The sequence below is a fragment of the Odocoileus virginianus genome, chromosome 15 (assembly GCF_023699985.2).
Source record: "Odocoileus virginianus isolate 20LAN1187 ecotype Illinois chromosome 15, Ovbor_1.2, whole genome shotgun sequence".
NCBI lineage: Eukaryota > Metazoa > Chordata > Mammalia > Artiodactyla > Cervidae > Odocoileus > Odocoileus virginianus.
Window position 1 is genome coordinate 47,555,995 of NC_069688.1, and position 21,540 is coordinate 47,577,534.

Here is a 21,540-nt window from a genome sequence, read left to right on the forward strand (position 1 = left end):
GATATATACCTAGAAATGCAACTGCTGAGTCATATATGATGGTTCTGTTTTTAATTTTTTAAGAAACTTCGTACTGTTTCCATAGCATTGCACCATTTTATAATCTTACCAACAGTGCCTGAGGGTTCCAGTTTCTGTACATCCTTGCTAACACTTGTAGTTTTCTATTTTTTCCTCATGGTAGCCATTCTAATGGGTGTGAGGTGATATGTTATAGTTTTGATTTGCATTTCTCTCATGGTTAGTGATGCTGAACTTATGCTTATTTGGCCATTGGTGTATTATGTTTAGAGAACTGTTTATTCACATTCTCGGCCCATTTTTTAAGTCAGGTTATTTGACTTTTTTTGTTGTTGAGTGTAGGAGCTCTTTATATATTCTGGATATTAACCTTTTATTAGATACATGATTTACAAATATTTTCTTCCATTCTGTATGTTGCTTCCTCACTCTTGATTATGTCCTTTGAGGCATAAAATCCACTGGGATTTTGCTAGGGCTTGTGATGAATTTGTAGATTACCTTAAGCAGTCTGGACATCTTAACAATATTAAATCTTCCAAGCCATGGACACAGGTGTCTTTCCATTTCTTTGTGTCTTTAAAATTTAAGCTTTGAATTTTACTTTTTGCATTACAGACTGTTGGTAGTTATGTCCGATAGGTCATTCATGCAAAGAGGAAGTGTATTATAACTCATTTTAGAGTTGTGTCTAGAATTGCTAGGTATGTGGTTCTTTTAAAAATTGTTTTAAAAAATGCAGATGTGTGGTATTTATCTTTAAAAAGTGAGTTTATATTTAAGCATTAAAAAAATCAGAACAGTGTTATTTTAAAGCTCAACTTTATTATCTTGTTCTGTCAAAATACTACTGTACCATACCATGTCAATTAGAAAAATAGCTTTTATCATGTCCTAAGAGAATGAAAATGAGACCTGGAGCAATCTTTCTGAATGATTATTTAAAATGCTAATTCTACAAATTCTCTGATATTTAGAAGTCGCTGGAGTTCTGGAGTGGGTGGAAGTGGAGGAGGATCCTCTGGTAGGTCATCAGCTGGAGCACGAGATTCTCGCCGACAGACTCGAGTAATTCGAACGGGACGGGATCGAGGATCTGGGCTTCTGGGCAGCCAGCCCCAGCCAGTTATCCCAGCATCTGTGATTCCAGAGGAGCTGATTTCACAGGTATGGATCCTGTGGAACACTTAACATAAGACAGCAGGACAGGGTGAGGTTTAACTAAATGTGGTGGGCTGCAGCCATGATTTATGGTAGCCTATCCCTTTTCCAGGGCATCTTCCCAACCCAGGGATCGAACCCAGGTCTCCTGCATTGCAGGTAGATTCTTTACCAGCTGAGCCATAAGAAAAGAAAGAAAGTGAACTCGCTCAGTCGTGTCCGACTCTTTGTGACCCTGTGGACTGTAGCCTACCAGGCTTCTCTGTCCATGGGATTTCCCAGCAAGGGTACTGGAGTGGGTTTTCATTTCCTTCTCCAGGGGATCTTCCTGACCCAGGAATCGAACCCAGGTCTCCCGACATTCCAGGCAGACACTTTACCTAACTCTGAGCCACCAGAAAAGCCCAGCTGAATCACAAGGGAAGCCCAAATATAGTGGGGCTGTAGCCATGATTTATATCATGTGTTGTGAAATACTGCTTTTCTGTTTTAGTCCTGGAAAACCGATTTTGATTTTTAAAAAAGTTATGAGAAAGGAAATTAACATAGCACTCTTCTTTATTTTTTATTTCAGGCCCAAGTTGTTTTGCAAGGCAAATCCAGAAGTGTCATTATTCGAGAACTTCAGCGCACAAATCTTGATGTAAACCTTGCTGTAAATAATTTACTTAGCCGGGATGATGAAGATGGAGATGATGGTGATGATACAGCCAGTGAATCTTATTTGCCTGGAGGTTGGTGGAACACCATCATGGTTCTCTCATCTCTAGGGAGAGGTGTTTTTTTTTTTTTGACTGGGGAATGAAATGAAATGAAAGTGCAGTGGGTTTTCTGAGTCTTCTTTCCAAGGTGGTAGGTATTTCTCCCTATAGTGTTTGATTGTAAAATCTTTTATAAGGAAAAATAGGGACGTGTTTCTGCTCGGTGGACTTCTGTTTCATCCTAATAAAGGCATGGATGTATGTGCATAGTTTTATTGCTGACTGTGAGATGCCTCTGGAATGTTGTTCTGATGCTGTTTTTACTGAATATGTAATAACTGAAACTGCATTTAGATTTTGACTATATCATCTCTATGATGTCACAAGAATCTTAAATAATGATCCTTTTTTCTTGTGATTATTTAGGATGTAGCCCAAGCAATAATCATGCAATTGATGTTCCTTAAACTCTGTGTTAATGATGTTAACTTTATTTCTTGGTAGTTACTGCTTCTCTTCTCAGATATGTCAGTAGTCAGCCCCTGATTTTATTTATTTTTTTTTTTTTTAATTTTATTATTTTTTTTTCTTCCATTTATTTTTATTTGTTGGAGGCTAATTACTTTACAACATTGCAGTGGTTTTTGTCATACATTGAAATGAATTAGCCCAGCCCCTGATTTTAATGTTTTAACTTTAAGGGATTTTTCAATGGTCTACAGATTTTTTTCTCTGTACCTGTTTCATTTATATTTGTTTCACTTTATAGAGGATCTTATGTCTCTTCTTGATGCTGACATTCATTCTGCCCACCCAAGTGTCATTATCGATGCAGACGCCATGTTTTCTGAAGACATTAGCTATTTTGGTTACCCTTCTTTTCGTCGGTCGTCACTTTCCAGGCTAGGCTCATCTCGAGGTAATTGTGCATTTATTTCTTGGTGGTTATTGGCTGACTGGAGAGCTAGTGGTAGAATTCTTTGTATTTGAATTTTCAATATTACACTAGATGAAATCATTACTTATTAGTGTTCTTGGATGCTTTGGCATTAAAATAGTTATTTTTGATTTTTGAAGAGCTAGAGTAGAAGTTTAGAGATGATTTTATCTATTAATGCATTATAGAATACATATAAAGGATTATGTTTTATCTAACTATATTTTTAAATTTGGGAATATGGATTCTGAACTAAAAGCAGAATTCTACTTAACAGTGACATGCAGCATTCAGAAAATAAGTCTGTCTAGTTTATTTGATTAAAATAAGGTGATTATTTTGTTCATTTTAAATCCTGGTTAGATGGAAGAGTAAAATATTAAAAAAGCTTATTGGAATGAGATTGATCAATAATAAATACATATAAATACTTAGCTTATTAAAGTACTATTTTCAGAAGTTAAAATCTTGAAAAGCTTTAGTTCATAGTAGAATTTAGAAAGATTTTGAAATAGTACAAACAGAAGCCTTTCTCTGTATATGTTGACAGATATTTAACTGGCATTTTAACTTTTTAAAGTCAGTATATTTACTTTTCAGAAAGTAAAACTCCTTGATTCAAATAACAGGAAGGAATCATCTGTATTATTTACTTATCATTAGTAAACTGGAAAAGATGCCATTTTATATTAAGACTCTACTGCATATGTCTACTACTTGGAAGCAGTTTTAAAACAACAGGCTTACAATGATCTTTTAGTATACTGAACCTATTATGGTAACAGCTTACAAATTCTTTAAAAATAAGTGAATATTTTACTGCCTTAAATGCATCAAGAATTACATTTCAAATATTCACTATTTAACAAATAGCTCCTTCTAAATTTCTTCCTTTTGCTTTTCCTTCGGTCATTCTATGTGGGCATCTCTTTCAGTCTGAACCATATGAAATTGGTGGTACTTGACCATGTTTGACCTGCATGGATGGCAGTTTTATATGGTTCAACTTAATATTGTTTTTAATCCTTAATATCCAAGTCTTAGAAAGTTTATTTTAATTGCCTAGTTAAAACAGTAATGTGTGAGCAAACTGAAAAAAGCTTGTTTTAAAAAGTTTGGAAGACAGTTTCAGTGGTAGCCTTTTTATAAAACAGTCTTTCTATAAAGATTCTTAAAATAGAAAAAAATTAGTTTTCTCAAAATTTTTAAAATAAGGCATCACAAAAATCTAAAATCCGTAAAATTACTCTAAACAAAGATGATCACAAGTTTTATAGTTAATGGATTTTTATTTTACCCTTTTAAACTTTCTCCCCCCTCTATGTGTAGAATCTCTAACAAATACTTTTTTTTGGTTATGTATGTATCTAACATGTCAACATTTTAATTTATGCATAGTTTCTGATAGATAAATTTTAAAAGTTATGGTAAGCATTTTAATGAAAACTAGAAGTTTAAAACTCCATGTAAAATGTCCAGAATCCAGTTTGAAGCAATTCTGTTCTTAAAAGCGTATATTTGGAATTCAGAAAAATGCTTAAAAATCTAGTTTACAATTTTCATACATTCACTTGAAAGAGTTAAATGTTTTGAATGTTGCATGTCAGGCTTATTAGATATATATTACATTAAATTCTTGTTGGTGGATAAACTGCTGTTAGTTGCATCCTGAAGGGTCTTTACTAGAGAGTGGCTTACTTTTATCCCACTGGTGTGACCCAATTGCATACCAGTTCTCCTTCTTCCCTTAGAGAGAGACTCTGAGCTGTTGCGTGAACGTGAATCCGTTTTACGTTTACGTGAGCGAAGGTGGCTTGATGGAGCCTCATTTGATAATGAAAGGGGCTCTACCAGCAAGGAAGGAGAGCCAAACTTGGATAAGAAGAATACGCCTGTTCAAAGTCCCGTGTCTCTTGGAGAAGATTTGCAGTGGTGGCCTGATAAGGTATTTGGAAAAAATTCCCATCTGGTCCATTTTAAATGGATTCGTGGCACACACATACCACCCCCACCCCCCCACCCCATCCCCCTGCCAAAAAAAAAGGTTTCTGTGTTATTTCAGGTTTTTGTACTGTCATTTAAAATGCAGACATAAAGTGATGTTTTTGTCTGTTTTAAAATATAAATAATCTTAATTTGACACTGCAGGAATCATTTTAATGAGATGTGTTCAGTGGTGCTATATCTTTTTTTCTACTTAATGAAGTAAATCGGAGGCATCAGGATGGTAGTTTCAGATAAGACATAAGCATGCTGTTTCAGGATTTCTTTTCTAGTGATACTCGCATCAGTGACTGATGGTGTATTTCTTGATAGAAATTTGTTTTGTGCTGTCGAATGGACCCAGTGTCTGCAGAGCAGGTTTCATTGATACAGACATGCATGTGAGGGCAAGATTAGGAATCTGTGTTTCTTTGATTAGTTAGCTTTTCTAGTTGATGTCAGTGAATTCTGACAGGCTCTTTGCTCTAAGAACTGTGGGAGACAAAGCAGGCTGGACAGGGAGGGACTGGAGGAGTGATGCTCATGGAGTGGCACATGGCGGGCTTCTAGATAGCAGCCAAGACTTAAGTGGTGTGAATCTTTAAAAATCCATCACTGCTGCAAGGATACATCCTGTTGATGGTTTGTAGGTTTCACTGTCTTAAGAGACAGGTGGTTCATTTTCGCAGGTTCCTATAGGAGACCATATGCTGTCCATGTGTTTCTTGGAGTGCCTGTTTATTTCCAGAGCCAGTTGGATGAGAGATTCTTTTAAGTAGAAGTAAAAGAAGATAAGAACTTGGTTTTCTGTAGCAGATAAGGACATTCTGATGTGGATTTCTTTTCTTTGAAGTTGAGTTTGGAATATTAAAGGGAAAATATTGTTTAACTTTCTGAATTTGTTTATTTTTTATAGTTATTGTGAATCTTGATGTGGTTAATTTTCCTCTGTATTCAGCTCATGTGGAAAGCTTGAATGCAAGAAGGAACATGAATTTTAATCAGTCTCTTTGTGAGCAAAAGGTTATTCTGTTTTCTTTGTCAGCTGCCAAAGTTTCCCTGAACTGCATTCTCTTACTTATTTTTCCATAAAACCAGAAATGTTCCAGTTTCTACTTTTACCTCATATGATAGAAGGTGACTTAAACCATTGGGCTTTTTCTTTCCTTTTTTTATACATTGTTCTTTGTTGCCTGTTTCTCGAGAGCCTTGATTGTATTAGGGCTGCATCTACTTCATATTGACAGGAAGTAAAGGAGGACTCCAGAATCTTGTTTTATAGTGCCATCACAAAAAAATTAACCTAGACTTCTTTAGCATGTATTTGAAAGTGTTTTGAACAGTTGGGAGTTTAGTAGGACTTTTTCCTGGCCAGTGTACACTTTGTTAGAGTTAGCCAGTCTTAGTTGGGCTTTACTGATAGGCATGGTTTTAAGTACAGTTTGTTTTCAGAGGCAGTTAATAAGTTCATCATAAAATTTTAGGCCTTACTTAGTGTATTTCCATGGTTTATTTAGACGTTGAATGAAGGAGAAATACCAGTATGTGCAACAGAGTATGTCCTACCTATACCTTTTTTTTTTTTTTTTAACCAACAAAGAAAAACCTAATTTAAAATGTTGTCACTGAATAAGAAGCACCTTTTATTAGCTTGTGACTGAAATTTAGACATCAAAAATTTCAGTTCAGAGAACGAAAATAGCATAAGCCTAACTAAACTGTTAAGTATTATCCTGGTTTTCAGCAAGCCATTAAGATGATTGTTTGTAAGGCTGAATGCTACAGTCAGAAAGAGAATGCAGAGTTAAGGGGGAAAACCTTGCTTTTGGGACAGTGTGCAAAATTATCATTCGGGGACACAGGGTAAACTCCACATGAAGAGACAGGCACTCTGTGGGTCCAGGTTTGGCCTCCTTAGTTGGAGGTGGCGATCCCTGAGGAGTAGAAAAGGTTTTTGTGGGATGATTGATAGGAGATGGAGAGTGCAGGGAGATACAGGATGTCAGCACACACCATTTGCAAGTCGTCTCTCTGTTTTGCTTTGGGTTTTTTTGGTGGTAGGAGGGAAAAGGAGTTGTCCTAGCTTAATTTCAGAAATGACCTAATTTAGTATTTATAAATTGTAAGTTTGGTTAGTGTCCATGGTATTTTTCCTTCTTTTGTTAGGGTACCTGAGAAATTCCATTGTTAAATTAATTGGAATAATCTTGACTTTCCCATCACCTATTTAGAGGAACAGCTACTTCAAAGTTTCACCATTTTCTAGGCTAATAAAGCTGCTTCAACGGTGAAATGTGGAATAGGAAATTGGTATGGCCACTCTGGAAAACAGTATGGAGATTCCTTAAGAAACTAAAAACAGAACCACTGTATGATCTAGCAGTTTCACTTTTGGATATTATCTGAAGAAAAGGAAAACACTTAAACTGGAAATACATGTACCCTCATGTTCATTGCAACATTATTTACAGTAGTCAAGATATGGAAGCCACCTAAGTGTTCATCAGGCACACACACAAATATTATTCAGCCATAAAAAAAGAATGAAATCTTGTCGTTTTTGACAATATGGATAGACTTTGAGGGCATTATGCTAAATGAAGTTAGAGACAAATACCATATGATGGCACTTAAATGTGGAATTTAAAAAAAAAAAAAAAGGAATCCTATGTAATAGAGAACAGATTGATAGTTGCCAGAGATGGGAAGGAGGGTCAATGGGTGAAGGGATTAAAAGATAGAAAGAAAAAATAAATCAATGAATTTTTTCCCCCTTATTAACTTTTCAGCATTTTTTAAAAAAAATAAGCATAATTGATAATTATGGAGATGTTGAAAGATCTGTGAAGGCAGACGTGAGGGTCATCCAATGAGTAACTGAGTAGCCTTGATTAAATACATATTGTTTTTTAGGTTTTTTGTTCAGGTGTTAGGGTGAGAATTTTGTAGGAAGGCAGAACAATGTTAAATACTCTGGAATAAATACTGTAATAAAATTAGATACAAGAGGCTTTGGGGAATCACAGGAGGCCAGAGTGATTGCTAAGAGTTACTTCATCAACATGGCTCTGTTCTCATGTCTTGGCCATTTTTGAAATTTACTTTTCTCTGATTAGAAATTTAGTTCTATGTTGCTGAATGCCTACATTTAAGTTGTAACTATATATATATGTATGTAGTTGTACATACATATATGTATATGTGTGTGTATACACACACACACACACACACACCAACTTACTTACAATAAGAATTTTAAAGTGAATTTATAAGGGAATAAAAATATGCATCTCCAATAGTAACAAAGACTGTTAGAAATAAGACTGCAAAGATAAGAGCTAAGTGATAAAATGCTGAAGGTGAAAGGGTGGAGAAAAATTGTAGGGTAATTCACGCTATGTCAGTCTGTTGAAGTTGAAGATAAGAACTTCCACATTGTGCTCTGAACAAAACAAACCTCCAGTTTAAGGGATGCATACATCCTTTATTTTAAGTAAGCTGCCAGAGAAGAAGTGCTTCCTTGATAGCTCAGATGATAAAGCATCTGCCTGCAATTCGGGAGACCTTGGTTCGATCCCTGGGTTGGGAAGATCCCCTGGAGAAGGAAATGACAACCCACTCCAGTACTCTTCCTTGGAAAATCCCGTAGATGGAGGAACCTCGTAGGCTACAGTCCATGGGGTTGCAAAGAGTCAGACACGACTGAGTGACTTCACTTTCTATCTTCTTTGCCGAAGAAGAACTTCATGAAGGTTGTATGGTGGGTGATGAGGAAACAACTGATTTAGGTAGTCAGTATTGTTAACTTACAGTCATATCCCTTACCTGTTCTGGGTGTCTTTTCATAGAGTCTAGGGGAAGTAATAAAATTTATTTCCCACCAGCCTTTTGAATTGTAGAGTTGTACATTATTCTCAATTTTCTTTGAATGGTGTTGAGAGGAAACAGTCCCATAATATTTGGCTCCTTAAGTTGTTTGGAGCAACTTCGCTGTTGGGACCAGTTGATCAAACTTGTTGGTCATGCTGCTTTGTTTTCAAGGTTCTAAAAGTGAAAGCTGGGTGGGGGATTTAAATTGTCAGGTAGAAGCTACCAAGAAATGTTTGTTAAAAGTTAGGTAAGTGTATCACAAATGTAATTTAATAATGAAGTAAGAGCAAAGGGAGAAGTGATCATAAAACAGAAAAGAAGCCAGGCATAAGGAGAAGATGGGGAAGGTGAGGGGAAATGAAGTGTGAATAAGGACAGTTGATCAAACTGAGCCATGTAGCCTGTAGTTGTGTAATGTCCATTTCAGCCGTAATACACAGTACAGTCTGCTGTTAGAGCTGGTACTTAAGTTGGAGAACTCGTGTTTGTTGATAATAGGAAAGTTTAAAAAAAAAACACAAAGTTTTGTGGGGAGAAAATTAGGAGTAATAAGACCAATTTTTAAAAAACAGAAGTCAAAATTAGTAGGAGTTCATGTTGCTATGCTTAATGACTTAAACTAGGTAAATTTCATTATATTTTTAGCATTTTTCATCTCCCTTTGGGGAGAGACTGCTCATTTGGGTGATGACTTGTTTATTGTTTAGAGGATTGTAAATGTGTTGATTAGATTCAGCTTCTAATGATTTGATTTTGTTTAAAAATAAAAAAGCTAGAAACTACTCATCTTTAAGGAAATATGCATATCCATCTTTTCCAGGTTGAAACAGGCCCCAGCTTGCACAGCAGCAGCCATTAGTATTTCATTAAAACAATAAAAGCATTGTTTTCTATGACATTCTGAAGTGTGTGAGCTAAAATACTGTGCCACTGTGTGTATTTGATTGCTTTGTATTTCTCTACAAACTCATCTCAATCAGGCGAGAAACAATAGGTGATTTTTCCATCTTGCTGTGGTTGATGGTTTGTACTGTCCATCCACATTTGTCCATAATGGATATTCAGGGTCTTCAGGATACATTTACCTCAGGACTCATGAGCTGGGGCGCCCTGGCCCATCGTTGAGGGTTGCAGGCCAGTCAGTTCTGAGAGAGCCTCACACAGCGTACTCTTGCTATACCATGACTTGTTCAGGGTTGTACTGCTCTGGCAGGGCTTTTAGTCAGAAAGTTTGAGTTGAGATACGTTTGTTCAGTTATCAGTGTGCTCCTACTGTGTGCCAGGTGCTAAGCTACCCTGTGGGAGTGTAGAGGTAGATTTGTTATGGACCAGTCCACACGACTGAAGCAACTTAGCAGCAGCAGCAGCCCATGAGAAAGTCAGAATGGAAGACAAACATTGACATACAATGAAATGTGTTCACAGTACCACCAGTCCTAGGTTGAAGCTGGGAATCTGGTATTTAGGGGTTTAGAGTGGGGAATGACTAATACCACCTGGTATTAGATTTAGATTTGAGAGATTTGGCAAAATCTTCACAGAGGAGATGACCTTTAAGCAGCATTTCTAAGGTGAAGTGAGCGTTAACCAAGATGCAAAAGCATTCCAAGCATATCAGTATGGGCCTGGAGTCAGGAAAGGACAGGGTGTGTTTGTGGAGCAGTGAGAAATTCAGAATTTCTGCTGTGTGGTGGGAATAGGAGAAGAGCAAGATGGACAAGACCAGAGGGCCCTAGATGAAGGGTTAGGATGTTGTTCTGCCAGCAGAGTTCTTAGAGAAATGACATGATGAGAGTGGTGGGGTTTTGTTTTGTGTGTTTTTAAGGAGGCAAGCACTATTGGCATAGGAGAAAGATAGGAATAGGAACAATTCTGTGCCTGTTCTTAACAGTTAGGAGACCGGTAGAATTGTTTCTAGAGAGGAATTGCGAGGATCTTAACAAAAGCAGAGGATGAGATGGTTGGATGGCATCACCGACTCAATGGACATGAGTTTGAGTAAACTCTGGGAGTTGGTGATGGACAGGGAGGCCTGGCATGCTGCATTCCATGGGGTCACAAAGAGTTGGACACGACTGATGACTGAACAACCAAAGCAGTGACAGGACAGAGGAAGAGAAGAATCTGAGGGGAAGTTGAGACAAGGATAGCATTGGTTTGCTAATCACCATATGGTTGCGAAGAGAGAAGTTGAAGAGAGGGCTCAGGTTCCTTTGTGGCTTCCCTATTACAGGGTGGATAGGTGGATGTCCTTCATGGAGATAGGACTGCAAGTGGCATGCAGCTTTGGAGGAGGTGATGAGTTCATTTTGGAGATGTTATGTTGCTTTTACAACATCCAGGTAGTTTAGTCTAGAGATGGGAGAATGACACGTTGAACAGCATGGTGCCCAGTTACATATAAACCTGAGGGTGGAGCATAATTTGAATAAAGGGACAAGGACAGAATCTGGGTCAGGGAGTACAAGGTGGTACAAAGGAAATGGAGAAAACAATCATGAAGATAAAAGGAAGACCAGAAGAGGGTACTGACAGTAGTGACCTGTGAACAAGAGAGAGGAAAAGTTTTAGAACTTGTGATGCACAGGGTCACATAGTTCCGAGTTTAAAGAGAAGATGAACTGATTGATTAAATGCATGTGTTGGGAGAGTGTGTGACTTCTCAGTTCTATCTCACTGCAACAAAGATTTGAAATGGCAGGCCAGTGTTGCAGCTCAGAATTTTATTTGGTAAACAAAGGATAGTACACCCTTGAAGTGTGAGGGTGGGCCACCCCAAAGGAGAAGCCTCAGCCCATCTTCAGTTCAGTTTAGTTCAGTCATTCAGTCGTGTCCAACTACCCCATGGACTAGAGCACGCCACGCTGTCCATCATCAGCTCCTGGAACTTGATCAAACTCATATCCATTGAGTCAGTGATGCCATCCAACCATCTCATCCTCTGTAGTCCCCTTCTCCTCTTGCCTTCAATCTTTCCCAGACCAGAATCAGGGTCTTTTCTAAGGAGTCAGCTCTTCTTGGCTTCTTCTTTTTATAGTTTTGTCTCCTTCCCCACTCCCCCCACCCCACCCCCGCCTGCCCTATGCAAATTAGGGCTAGCCAGGAAGGGGGCATGTTTGTTTCACCTCAGGTTCTCAGGTCCGTGGATTTTTCCTTTGTTCCTTTTTCTTGGGCTTTTCCCTTTCTTTGTCTTTTAGCTATTGCCATTTTGGACTCCTTTTTCCTATTTTAACTACCTGATACATGGAGCATTGATGTGGCTGTTGAAAGACTTAAGTGTCACTGTTAGTGAAAGCCAGTAAGGTGAAATGTATGCCAAGTAATAGTTCACTTTACTGTGAGTAAGACTGAGGGGAAGACTAGTTTGGATGGTTGTTGGGGTAATAAGAGTGAGTTGCATCCACTTGTGTCTATGAGTTATCCTTAAAACAGTGGAGAGGGACACTTCTTTCTCTGAGATTGTGGGGAGGGGAAAATGGTGTTTTTTCATTAAGTATACTGGGAGATAAGGAGTCAGTTGGTCCAATTCCACCATCTTTTTAACCAAGGGGTTGAGAAGGAATTATGAGAAGTGTTAAAATTTGATGCAGTCATCCTGGAAAAAGTAGACAGTGGTTTTCAGATACCTATGGTGAAGGAAAGAGTATAATTGCTAAGTTGGAAAATTTCAAATTTGGTCTCTCCTGCATCCCTCCGTAGGTATAGTGGATGTGACTTGAAAGTAGAGCTGACTGGCACTGGTAAAATAAAAGATTAAAATTAGTGTTCTTTTTGTATGGCTCTGAAGTGTAACCTGTTGTTATTATCAGTCTTGGCAGGCTGTAGCTGAGTCCCATAACCCATCTGAGATTGGAATTTGATAGAAACTTAAAAATACTATTAGTTCCATGTACTCCTGAGCCAGAATTTCAGATTGAACAGAGAAGTTTTGCAGTAGCAAAAATACAACATAAAATCTGTTATTGGCAAGTTTTGCTGTGAGATTTCAGGGTAGTTTTATGACTGATCTCTCTGGCCTTAATGTTAAAAAATTTATCACTTTATCATTGATATTTATTAACACTTACTGTTTAAACTTTTGAAAATTTAATTGCATTCCAACTTATTGTGCATTCTTTAAAACTAAGTGAACTTTTACCTTTAAAAGCAACGTGGACACTTGTTTCAGCAGCTTGGAATGGCCTCCAGGGAGGGAGTCTTCTTTTTTGGTACTTGACTTTCCTAGCATCAACTCCTTAGTCTGTTTTTTCTTCATTTATTCAACATGTTTATCAAGTGTCTGCTATGTTCACTGTTCTAAGAATGGGGGATACAGTGGTGAGCAAGACAAAGCTTATATCTGAGTGAAATAGACTAAGCATGCATGCTCAGTCATGTCCGACTCTTTGTGACCCCATGGATTGTAACCTGCCAGCCTCCTCTGTCCATGGGATTTTCCAGGCGAGAATACTGGGATGGGTTGCCATTTCCTTCTCCAGAGGATCTTTCTGACCCAGGGATCAAATCCACGTCTCCTGCATTCCAGGTGGATTCTTTACCACTGAACCACCAGGGAAGCCTGACATAGACTATAAATGAGTAAATATAATCTATCAACTTGTGAAGTGCTATGAACTAAAAGGAAAGCAGAGTAAGGAGATGGAATATTAGAGTGCTGATTTTGGAGATAGTGTGGTCAGGGAAGATCTCACTTGAGCAAACTTGATTGAGGAGAAAGAGAGTCACTTGAAGAATAAGGCAAGAGACCAGTAAGAACCAATAAGGCGGGATCCTGGCAAAAGCAGGAAGAAGGCCAATGTGACTGGAAAAGGGTGAGTTGAAGGAGGGGACCTTGCTAAAGTGGTTTATGTGTTCACATAATTAATCCAGATTAGATGTAGTAATTAATGTGATGTATCCAAATCATCACGTTTGGCAATTATTGTATTTATACTACTGTATTATTTTCACTATAGGATGGAACAAAATTCATCTGTATTGGGGCTCTATATTCTGAGCTTTTGGCTGTCAGCAGTAAAGGAGAACTTTATCAGTGGAAGTGGAGTGAATCTGAGCCTTACAGAAATACACAGGTATTTCATTATATTAAATCTTGCATTAAGTAGCTCTCCAAATCAGTATACAAAATGGTAATCACTTTTCTTATGCTTTCAAAGAATCCTTCCTTACATCACCCACGAGCAACATTTTTGGGGCTAACCAATGAAAAGATAGTTCTCCTGTCTGCAAATAGCATAAGAGCAACTGTAGCTACAGAAAATAACAAGGTATGACATCCTGTGATAAACATTTCTTAAATTCTTGATTTTCTTCCTCTCCCTGCCCCTTTTCCATCTTTTCATTTCTATATTTCTAACTTAAACCTACAAATACCAAGTGTCTTAGGCTTTAGTACTGTAATCCAGTGTATAATCTTTTCTGTTTTATCTCTGTTTTATAATTCGGTTTCAGAGATATCTTTCTACTTTAAGGGAAGAAAAAATATTCAAGCTAAGTGCTGACAAAAGAGATACTGAAGAGTTACAATAGAGGAAGTATAGCTATTATAACTATCCTCAGATTATCAGTTTGACTTTAGAGTCACTAAATTCTTTTAAAAATTGTTGGAGCAGATGTTTATTTTCAATTAATGCCTTAGAACCGTCTATTTTAGTACCTACTATTTTGATTGATTTGTGTGAAGGAAGTATTTTAGTTTCTAGTCTTATCAAGAACCTTTTCCTAATTACTTGTTTTCCTATCCTTTAGAATTCTGGTCCACAGTGTAGGTATTCCTTGCTCTTTTTTTGACCACAGTCCCTTTGAAAAGATTACGTGTTTTTACTTGAGCTTGTGGTATTTTATTCTTCAGGTTGCTACCTGGGTGGATGAAACTTTAAGTTCCGTGGCTTCTAAATTAGAGCACACTGCCCAGACTTACTCAGAACTTCAGGGTGAACGGATTGTTTCTTTACATTGCTGTGCCCTGTATACGTGTGCACAGCTGGAGAACAATTTATACTGGTGGTGAGTATCACAGAGTCGGTATTTCTTACCAGTGGAGGCTTTTATGTACATTATTGTTGTTCAGTCATGTCCGACGCTCTGCAACCCTATGGACTGAAGTGCCCCAGGCTTCCCTGTCCTTCATCATCTCCCATAGTTTGTTCAAACTCATGTCCATTGAATTGGTGATGTTTATGTATGTAGATAGGTGCTTTAAGTAGTCAAAGCAATAGAGAAGGTCAGTTGAAAGATAATGCTTTAGACTCACAGACATAGAAAACAAACTTGTGGTTATCAGTGGGGTAAGGGGGCTTGGGAGAGATAAATTAGGAGTCTGGGATTAGCAGATACAAACTACTATAAATAGGTAAACAGTAAGCTCTTACTGATAGCACAGGGAACTATATTCAGTATTCTATAATAAACCATAATGGTAAAGAAAAAATAGAATATGAAAAGAATATATACATATTGTATACTTCATACATATTATACATATACTCTTTTTCATGTTCTATGTATATGTATAGCTGAATCACTTTGCTGTGCACCAGAAACTGATGCAACGTTGTAAATCAACTACAATTAAAAAAAAAAAGATGCTTATACAGAGGGAAATTTTCACCTTGGAGCAAAGTAACATTGAAAATAAACCTTAAGATTAAAAAAGGTTACAAAAATAATATATACTTAGTGACTATAATTATGAAAATTTTTAAAAAGTATAAGTAGAAATAAAAATAACTTATAATCCTACAACCTGAATATAACTACTGTTAACATTTTGGGGATGTTTTATTAATTTTTTTGGTGTATATAAATGTGTATTTTGCTTAATTAGAAACAGTATTTTTCATACTTTTTTCATTTAACAGTAACATAAAATAGAAATTTAAGTTATTAAGGTATTTCATTGCCTGAATATTCTGTGCCTCACTTTATTCCTTTAATTTTCAAAAGGGACTTTAAATATGTTTTCTGTTGTGTTTTAAGAAATCAACAACTTTGCATTAGTAGAAATAACATAGGGAGATCTACTAATTAAAACAATTAGTTAAATTAAACTAATTAAACAGAAGAAAATATCAAATGATGAATTTCCTGTAAATTTTAATCCTTAGTGATTAAATAAGGGTTAATAATAAAAGTTAGTCCAATTATATACTGTCAGACCTGTAATCAAGTTATTATTAATAAGTTGCACATGTTAATAGTTAATATTATGCTGAGGCAAAAATGTTAGAGAAGGAATATACCAGTAATAGTTAAATACAATGTGTGAAATTTTAGATTTGTTTAATGGCTTCTTTGCTGCTTATTTGTCCAATTTTTTGCTCTTCACTTTTAGGGGTGTAGTGCCTTTTAGTCAAAGGAAAAAAATGTTAGAGAAAGCTAGAGCAAAAAACAAAAAGCCCAAATCTAGTGCTGGTATTTCTTCAATGCCGAACATCACTGTTGGTACCCAGGTAAGTGATTAGAATTAAGTCTATCTTAAGGGACATTGTTGCTCTTCAAAATCAATTTCTTCCCCTGTAGTCAATTCCCCAATAGACAGTTTTATAAATGAATGTCATTTTGAAGGACCAAGTCCTAGTAGTATGTATGTGCCACATCACTTTTTATTCAATAACTGAGTCACGTATAGATTCTGCCCTGATGTCAGTTGGTTTTCCTGTGGGGCAGGGATTCCTAGATTTGCCTGATTTTAGTAATCATTCTGTACTTAACTGTATAGCCAGGAATTTTTATTCCTTCAGTTGGTTGGTGGGAGGACCCAGTCTTCATTGTGTTTAACAAATATACCAGATGATTCTTAATGACCAAGCAGTTTGAAAGATTTTGCTCTCTGGTCATACTGTCAGCATGAGACAGGAGGTTTCATCAAATCCCTGTGCTTCTGCTAGTTTCTGTGTTTTGATTCTGAGATGGTTTTGAAGTAGGAATCAGAGTTCTTGTTTGCGGAGCCAAAGAATGAAATCCATGAACACAAATGCTCACAGTAGCAAGTGAATAGGATTTATTAGGAGGAAAGTACAAAGCTCTCAGCATAGACACTGAGGTGGGGGGGGGGGGGGGCTAAAGAGTCCCCCCCAAAACGTGGGGATTACAGCAGTTTTATATCTTTACCAGTATTAATCTGTACATTTTTGGTTGGTTCCTGTCCTTAAAATCCGTTATTTTTAACCAACCAATTTAAAGGTCCAGATGCTCAACTTAGCATCTTTATGGCTTCTCTTGATCCTCGGATTAAGTCACCACCCTTCTTCATGCCCACTGGCCATTTTATAATACACCAAATGTGTGGGTTTAAAATTAGTGATCCCCAGTTGTTTTTTCCTCAGCATATGAAACAGAAGTTAATTACTGCTGTTCCCTGGATCTGAGTGCTGATAATTTATCAGTCAAAGACATAGTGCTAACTGCTAAATCTCTTCAGTTGTGTCTGACTCTTTGTGACCCTCTTTGTAGCCCACCAGACTCCTCTGTACATGGGATTCTCCAGGCAAGAATACTGGAGTGGGTTGCTGTTTCCTCTACTAGGAAATCTTAACCCAGGGATTGATCGCACTTCCGTTATGTCTCCTGCATTGCAGACAGGTTCTTTACCACTAACACTACCTGGGAACCCAGACCAAGGATACATTCCAAGAATTGGGGACAAAGGGTATAGCTTTAGGCTAATGGAGGGAGATGTTTATTGAAAACAAGGTCTCAGAGTCCTACATTGCCTAACAATTTCTACCTCACTTTTAGGCTCATATATATCTGATGGAAGGTGATTTTCTAGTATCCCAATGGTTCTCAAAGTGTGATCCAAGGACTCCTGCTGCCTTCTCAGCTCTTTCAGGGGATCTGTAGAGTCCTTCTTTTTCCAGTTAGCTATCTTTGTTAAGGCTGAGTTGTCTTTATATACTTTAGCTAAAGTAACATATCATGGCAAATTGAATGCAAAAAGCATACCTGGGTCTCCAACTGTCTTACATTAAATTAGACATTGAGATCTACAAAAATGTAAACAATGCTACTTTTCTTGGCTGATTTTTTTAAAAAATGTAGCTTTTTTTAAAAAATAAATTACTGCATGTTAACATAGGCTTTTAAAATTTTAAGTAGATACTTAAAGTTACTAACATGTTAAATACCAACTATAATCCATATAAATGAAACATTTTGGGGTCCTTGGTAATATTTAATGGGGTAAGATAGTCTTGAGGCTGAAAAAGTTTAAGAACTACTGTTATACTTCTGATTCATTAGATTCTTATGGGAATTTATCTTCAGGATAAAAGTTGATGTTTATATTATTATAGCAAGTGCTGCAATGAGTGTTTAAGGACTTAAATCTCTCTTGTTGCATGACATGGCACTAATTCCCTCATCTAACATTTTGTTTTAATTCAGCTTTTTCACTATAAGATGGTATCATTTACATTACCTGTTTCTTACAAAGTAATTACTAGTTTAGCTATTTTGTCTAAAACTCAGTTTAATAATGTATTTGTTATATTTGTTTGGGGCTTCATTTTCTTTTTTTGTCCTATTCGTGGTTGTCTTGTTCTGGCTCCTTTGTAGCCTTGCAGCTAGGAAGTTTTTAGTGATGACCCATTATTTTGGTTATTTGTTGTTTAGTCTTAATTATTTATGTCAGTTGCTTCAGACAGATCTCTCACTTCTAGTGGCTAAACTTTACTTATTCAGTTCACATACTGATCTCTTATGTTTCCAAAATTCCTTATTTATTCAACTCACGTATTAGCCGGATATCCTAGCAGATGCCTTATTAGCATATAGGATGACATTACCATAGACAGGGAAGGAAGAAAAAATCCTTTAAATGTGCACCGAAGGAAAGCTTTAAGCAAAATGGCTTGGCACTAAATTGCTGGAAAAGAGCAGCATATTCCAATACTTCAGTGCAGAGTTAAGGTTCCGTTTTGAAGTGTAGGAAGCAGGAAGATTAAGGCAGCCATGGCCACAGAATGGGGAAAGCATTCATATGTTAGCATCAGAAAAAATTGTTGATCGGCTTCCCTGGTGGCTCAGAAGGTACAGCATCTGCCTGCAATGCGGGAGACCTGGGTTCAATCCCTAGGTTGGGAAGATCCACTGGAGAAGGAAATGGCAATCCACTCCAATACTTTTGCCTGGAAAATCCCATGGACAGAGGAACCTGATAGGCTACTGTGCAAAGGGTCACAAAGAGTCGGACACGACTGAGCAGCTTCACTTCTAAGAAAGAGTTTGCAGCAGCACCTGCATTCACAGATCATAACTGTTGAGAGTAGTTTGTTAAGCAAATATTCCTTGCATGTCTGTTATGTACTGGATTTATACCTCTTTGTCTTTAAGGTGCATTTATTTTTATTCTAGGATATTAATAACTTATTCTCTAATATAGTTTGCCATATTTCTTTTATAATTATAGCCTTCTTATTGATCCTCTTTCAGGATTTAAGCTTTCACCAGCATTTTTTGAAAATTTATGGATAAACTTCTCGTTTAAGTCAAGCTAAGCATACCCTTTCAAGAAGTTGTCTCTTAACTATTCATTCTATGCCACAGAACTGTATTTAATGATAGAACTTTTACTCTTTGTCAGTATTTCCAGTTCCTATACTCCTGTGTGCTACCTTCTTCTGTATGACTTATATTTAATATAACTCCCATCCCCAAAATCTTTTTATATGCCACAGTCAAGTGTAAGGTAATCATTAGTTATTGAATGACTGAACAGAATGTCAGTAAGTTTTGGGCTACTTTAAAAATCAAAAGAGATTTCCAGACACAATGTTCATATCACAGTAGTAGCTTTTGTTGGTGCATTTGGTAGGGCCACCTTACGAGTTACTGGTTTTACAGTATGACCTGGGGGTACTCCCTGGCAATAAGAATTTATAGGTTTTTCACTCTTTAACTCAGTTAACTTCTAACACTAATGTCTACATATTCTGTTTTTTTTAATGTAAGAGAAAACTTACATTATCTAGTTCAAATTCTAGCTTATAGAAAACAATCTGAGGGAAACAAATACCTGTAGAGGTGAAGTTTACGGAGCCTATATATAGCATAATGAATTAAGGGAGAAATAAGAAACAAAAAAAAATAATTGTTTTGTTTACATTTTACTTTTAATAACCTTTGTAGTTTCTTCTCTGCTGTTTCTCTTCTCCGTCCTTGTGGCAGAATGGTCAGGGTATTTGCTGCATGAAATATCAGTTCAGTTCAGTCACTCAGTTGTGTATGATTCTTTGTGACCCCACGGACTGCAGCATGCCAGACTTCCCTTTCCATGACCACTCCCGGAGCTTGCTCAGACTCTTGTCCATCGAGTCAGTGATGCCATCCAGCCATTTCATCCTCTCCTCCTGCCCTTCACTCTTTCTCAGTATCAGGGTATTTTAGTTTGTTTTTAGCAAGTGTGCAAAAATTATTCCTGCTCTTTGATTTTGGTAACACATAACTCTTCTAGTTTGTTTAAGAATTATGTCATTCTGATGGTGATTTTTCTTTTGTTTGCTAGGTATGCTTAAGAAATAATCCTCTCTATCATGCTGGAGCAGTTGCGTTTTCAATTAGTGCTGGGATTCCTAAAGTTGGTGTCTTAATGGAGTCGGTTTGGAATATGAATGATAGCTGTAGATTTCAGCTTAGATCTCCTGAGAGCTTGAAAAGCATGGACAAAGCTAGCAAAACTACTGAAGCTAATAAGTAAGTACTGTGTCTTAACTAATCTTGATTTTTCTAGTTTGCTTTGTATGTAAAGGAAGATAATCAAGGGAGACTTAAGAGAGGTGTATGGTGACTTAGAAAAGTGTTAACATGTGGGGGTCTTGTTAAGATCCCCACGAGTTTTGACAGGAACTGGTAAAATGTATTATTTGCTGTTTTGTTAATATTTGTATATTACAGTTATTCTTAATGTTTAGTGGCCAGAAGGGCCAATGTAGAGTTCTCTCTTGATGTCTTTGTTTGATCGTTAGAGTGTATCCTTTGAAGGTGGTATAGAGCAGTGACAATGTGTTCAGCCTTACTGTCTTAGGCTGACTTTTTCCTACTCTCTTCATGTGTAATCATCTTAATTTCTACCTAACATCTTGCCTGCATCTTGATCACTGGAAGAGTTTTATAGGTTAATGTACTGGGGAGGGAAATTCTATAAAGGATTTTTGTGAACTTTGGGGTGGGGGATAATGTGAACAGAAATAGCACTGAATTGTATAAAACCTACATTCTGGAGCTAGCTTACTATTTGGGAGCCATGTACAGATCTTAACACCTGTACTTTTAGAAGCATCTACTCATCTTTAAAAATACTGTGTATTATAATTTGGCTATTTGGTACTTGAGCTTTAATAAAGTTTCAAAATAGCTTTTTTCTTAATTTTATAAAAATACTTGAACATTATAGAAATATGGAAAAGTAATATAATATCACATTGCAGAAATAACATTTTAAATATTTCGATGTACTCTTTTTCTAAATGTATACAAGCAATTGAAAAGAAATGATTGGGACTATACATACAGGATTTTACATTTCTGTAACTTTTTAGTTCAAATGAATATAATGATTGTACAAGGATTACTGCTAAGTTTAAAAATATTCTTTTGTAATTCGTGCCTGATTAAGTTTTTTTGCTTTGTTTTGTGCTTTAGACTCTGTCTTGTTTTTAAAAATAGATTTATAGACTTTCTCTCTGCTTATATTGATTCTTTTTTTAATCTTAAAAGCAGCATTTATGAAACCTTGTAAAGGGTATTTGAAATCTTTTTGATATGCATAAAATGAGATTAAAATAGGTTGTATTTATATTTTGTTATTAAGATTTTCAGAATCTTCCTTGAGATTTGCCATCTATATTAGTATACTTAGTAAAAGAG

General features: G+C 36.6%; 1 protein-coding gene across 1 annotated transcript in view; it reads left to right on the forward strand.

The window, feature by feature from the left end:
* The window catches only part of UBR5 (ubiquitin protein ligase E3 component n-recognin 5), a 144,277-nt gene that overhangs the window by 58,681 nt on the left and 64,056 nt on the right, over positions 1-21,540 (forward strand). The window contains exons 6-14 of the mRNA XM_070477316.1: positions 999-1,188; positions 1,757-1,916; positions 2,653-2,802; positions 4,554-4,765; positions 13,629-13,745; positions 13,830-13,940; positions 14,525-14,679; positions 16,007-16,124; positions 20,180-20,367. Of these exons, the coding sequence (XP_070333417.1) occupies positions 999-1,188; positions 1,757-1,916; positions 2,653-2,802; positions 4,554-4,765; positions 13,629-13,745; positions 13,830-13,940; positions 14,525-14,679; positions 16,007-16,124; positions 20,180-20,367 (1,401 nt within the window). The remainder of the gene's footprint in view (positions 1-998; positions 1,189-1,756; positions 1,917-2,652; positions 2,803-4,553; positions 4,766-13,628; positions 13,746-13,829; positions 13,941-14,524; positions 14,680-16,006; positions 16,125-20,179; positions 20,368-21,540) is intronic.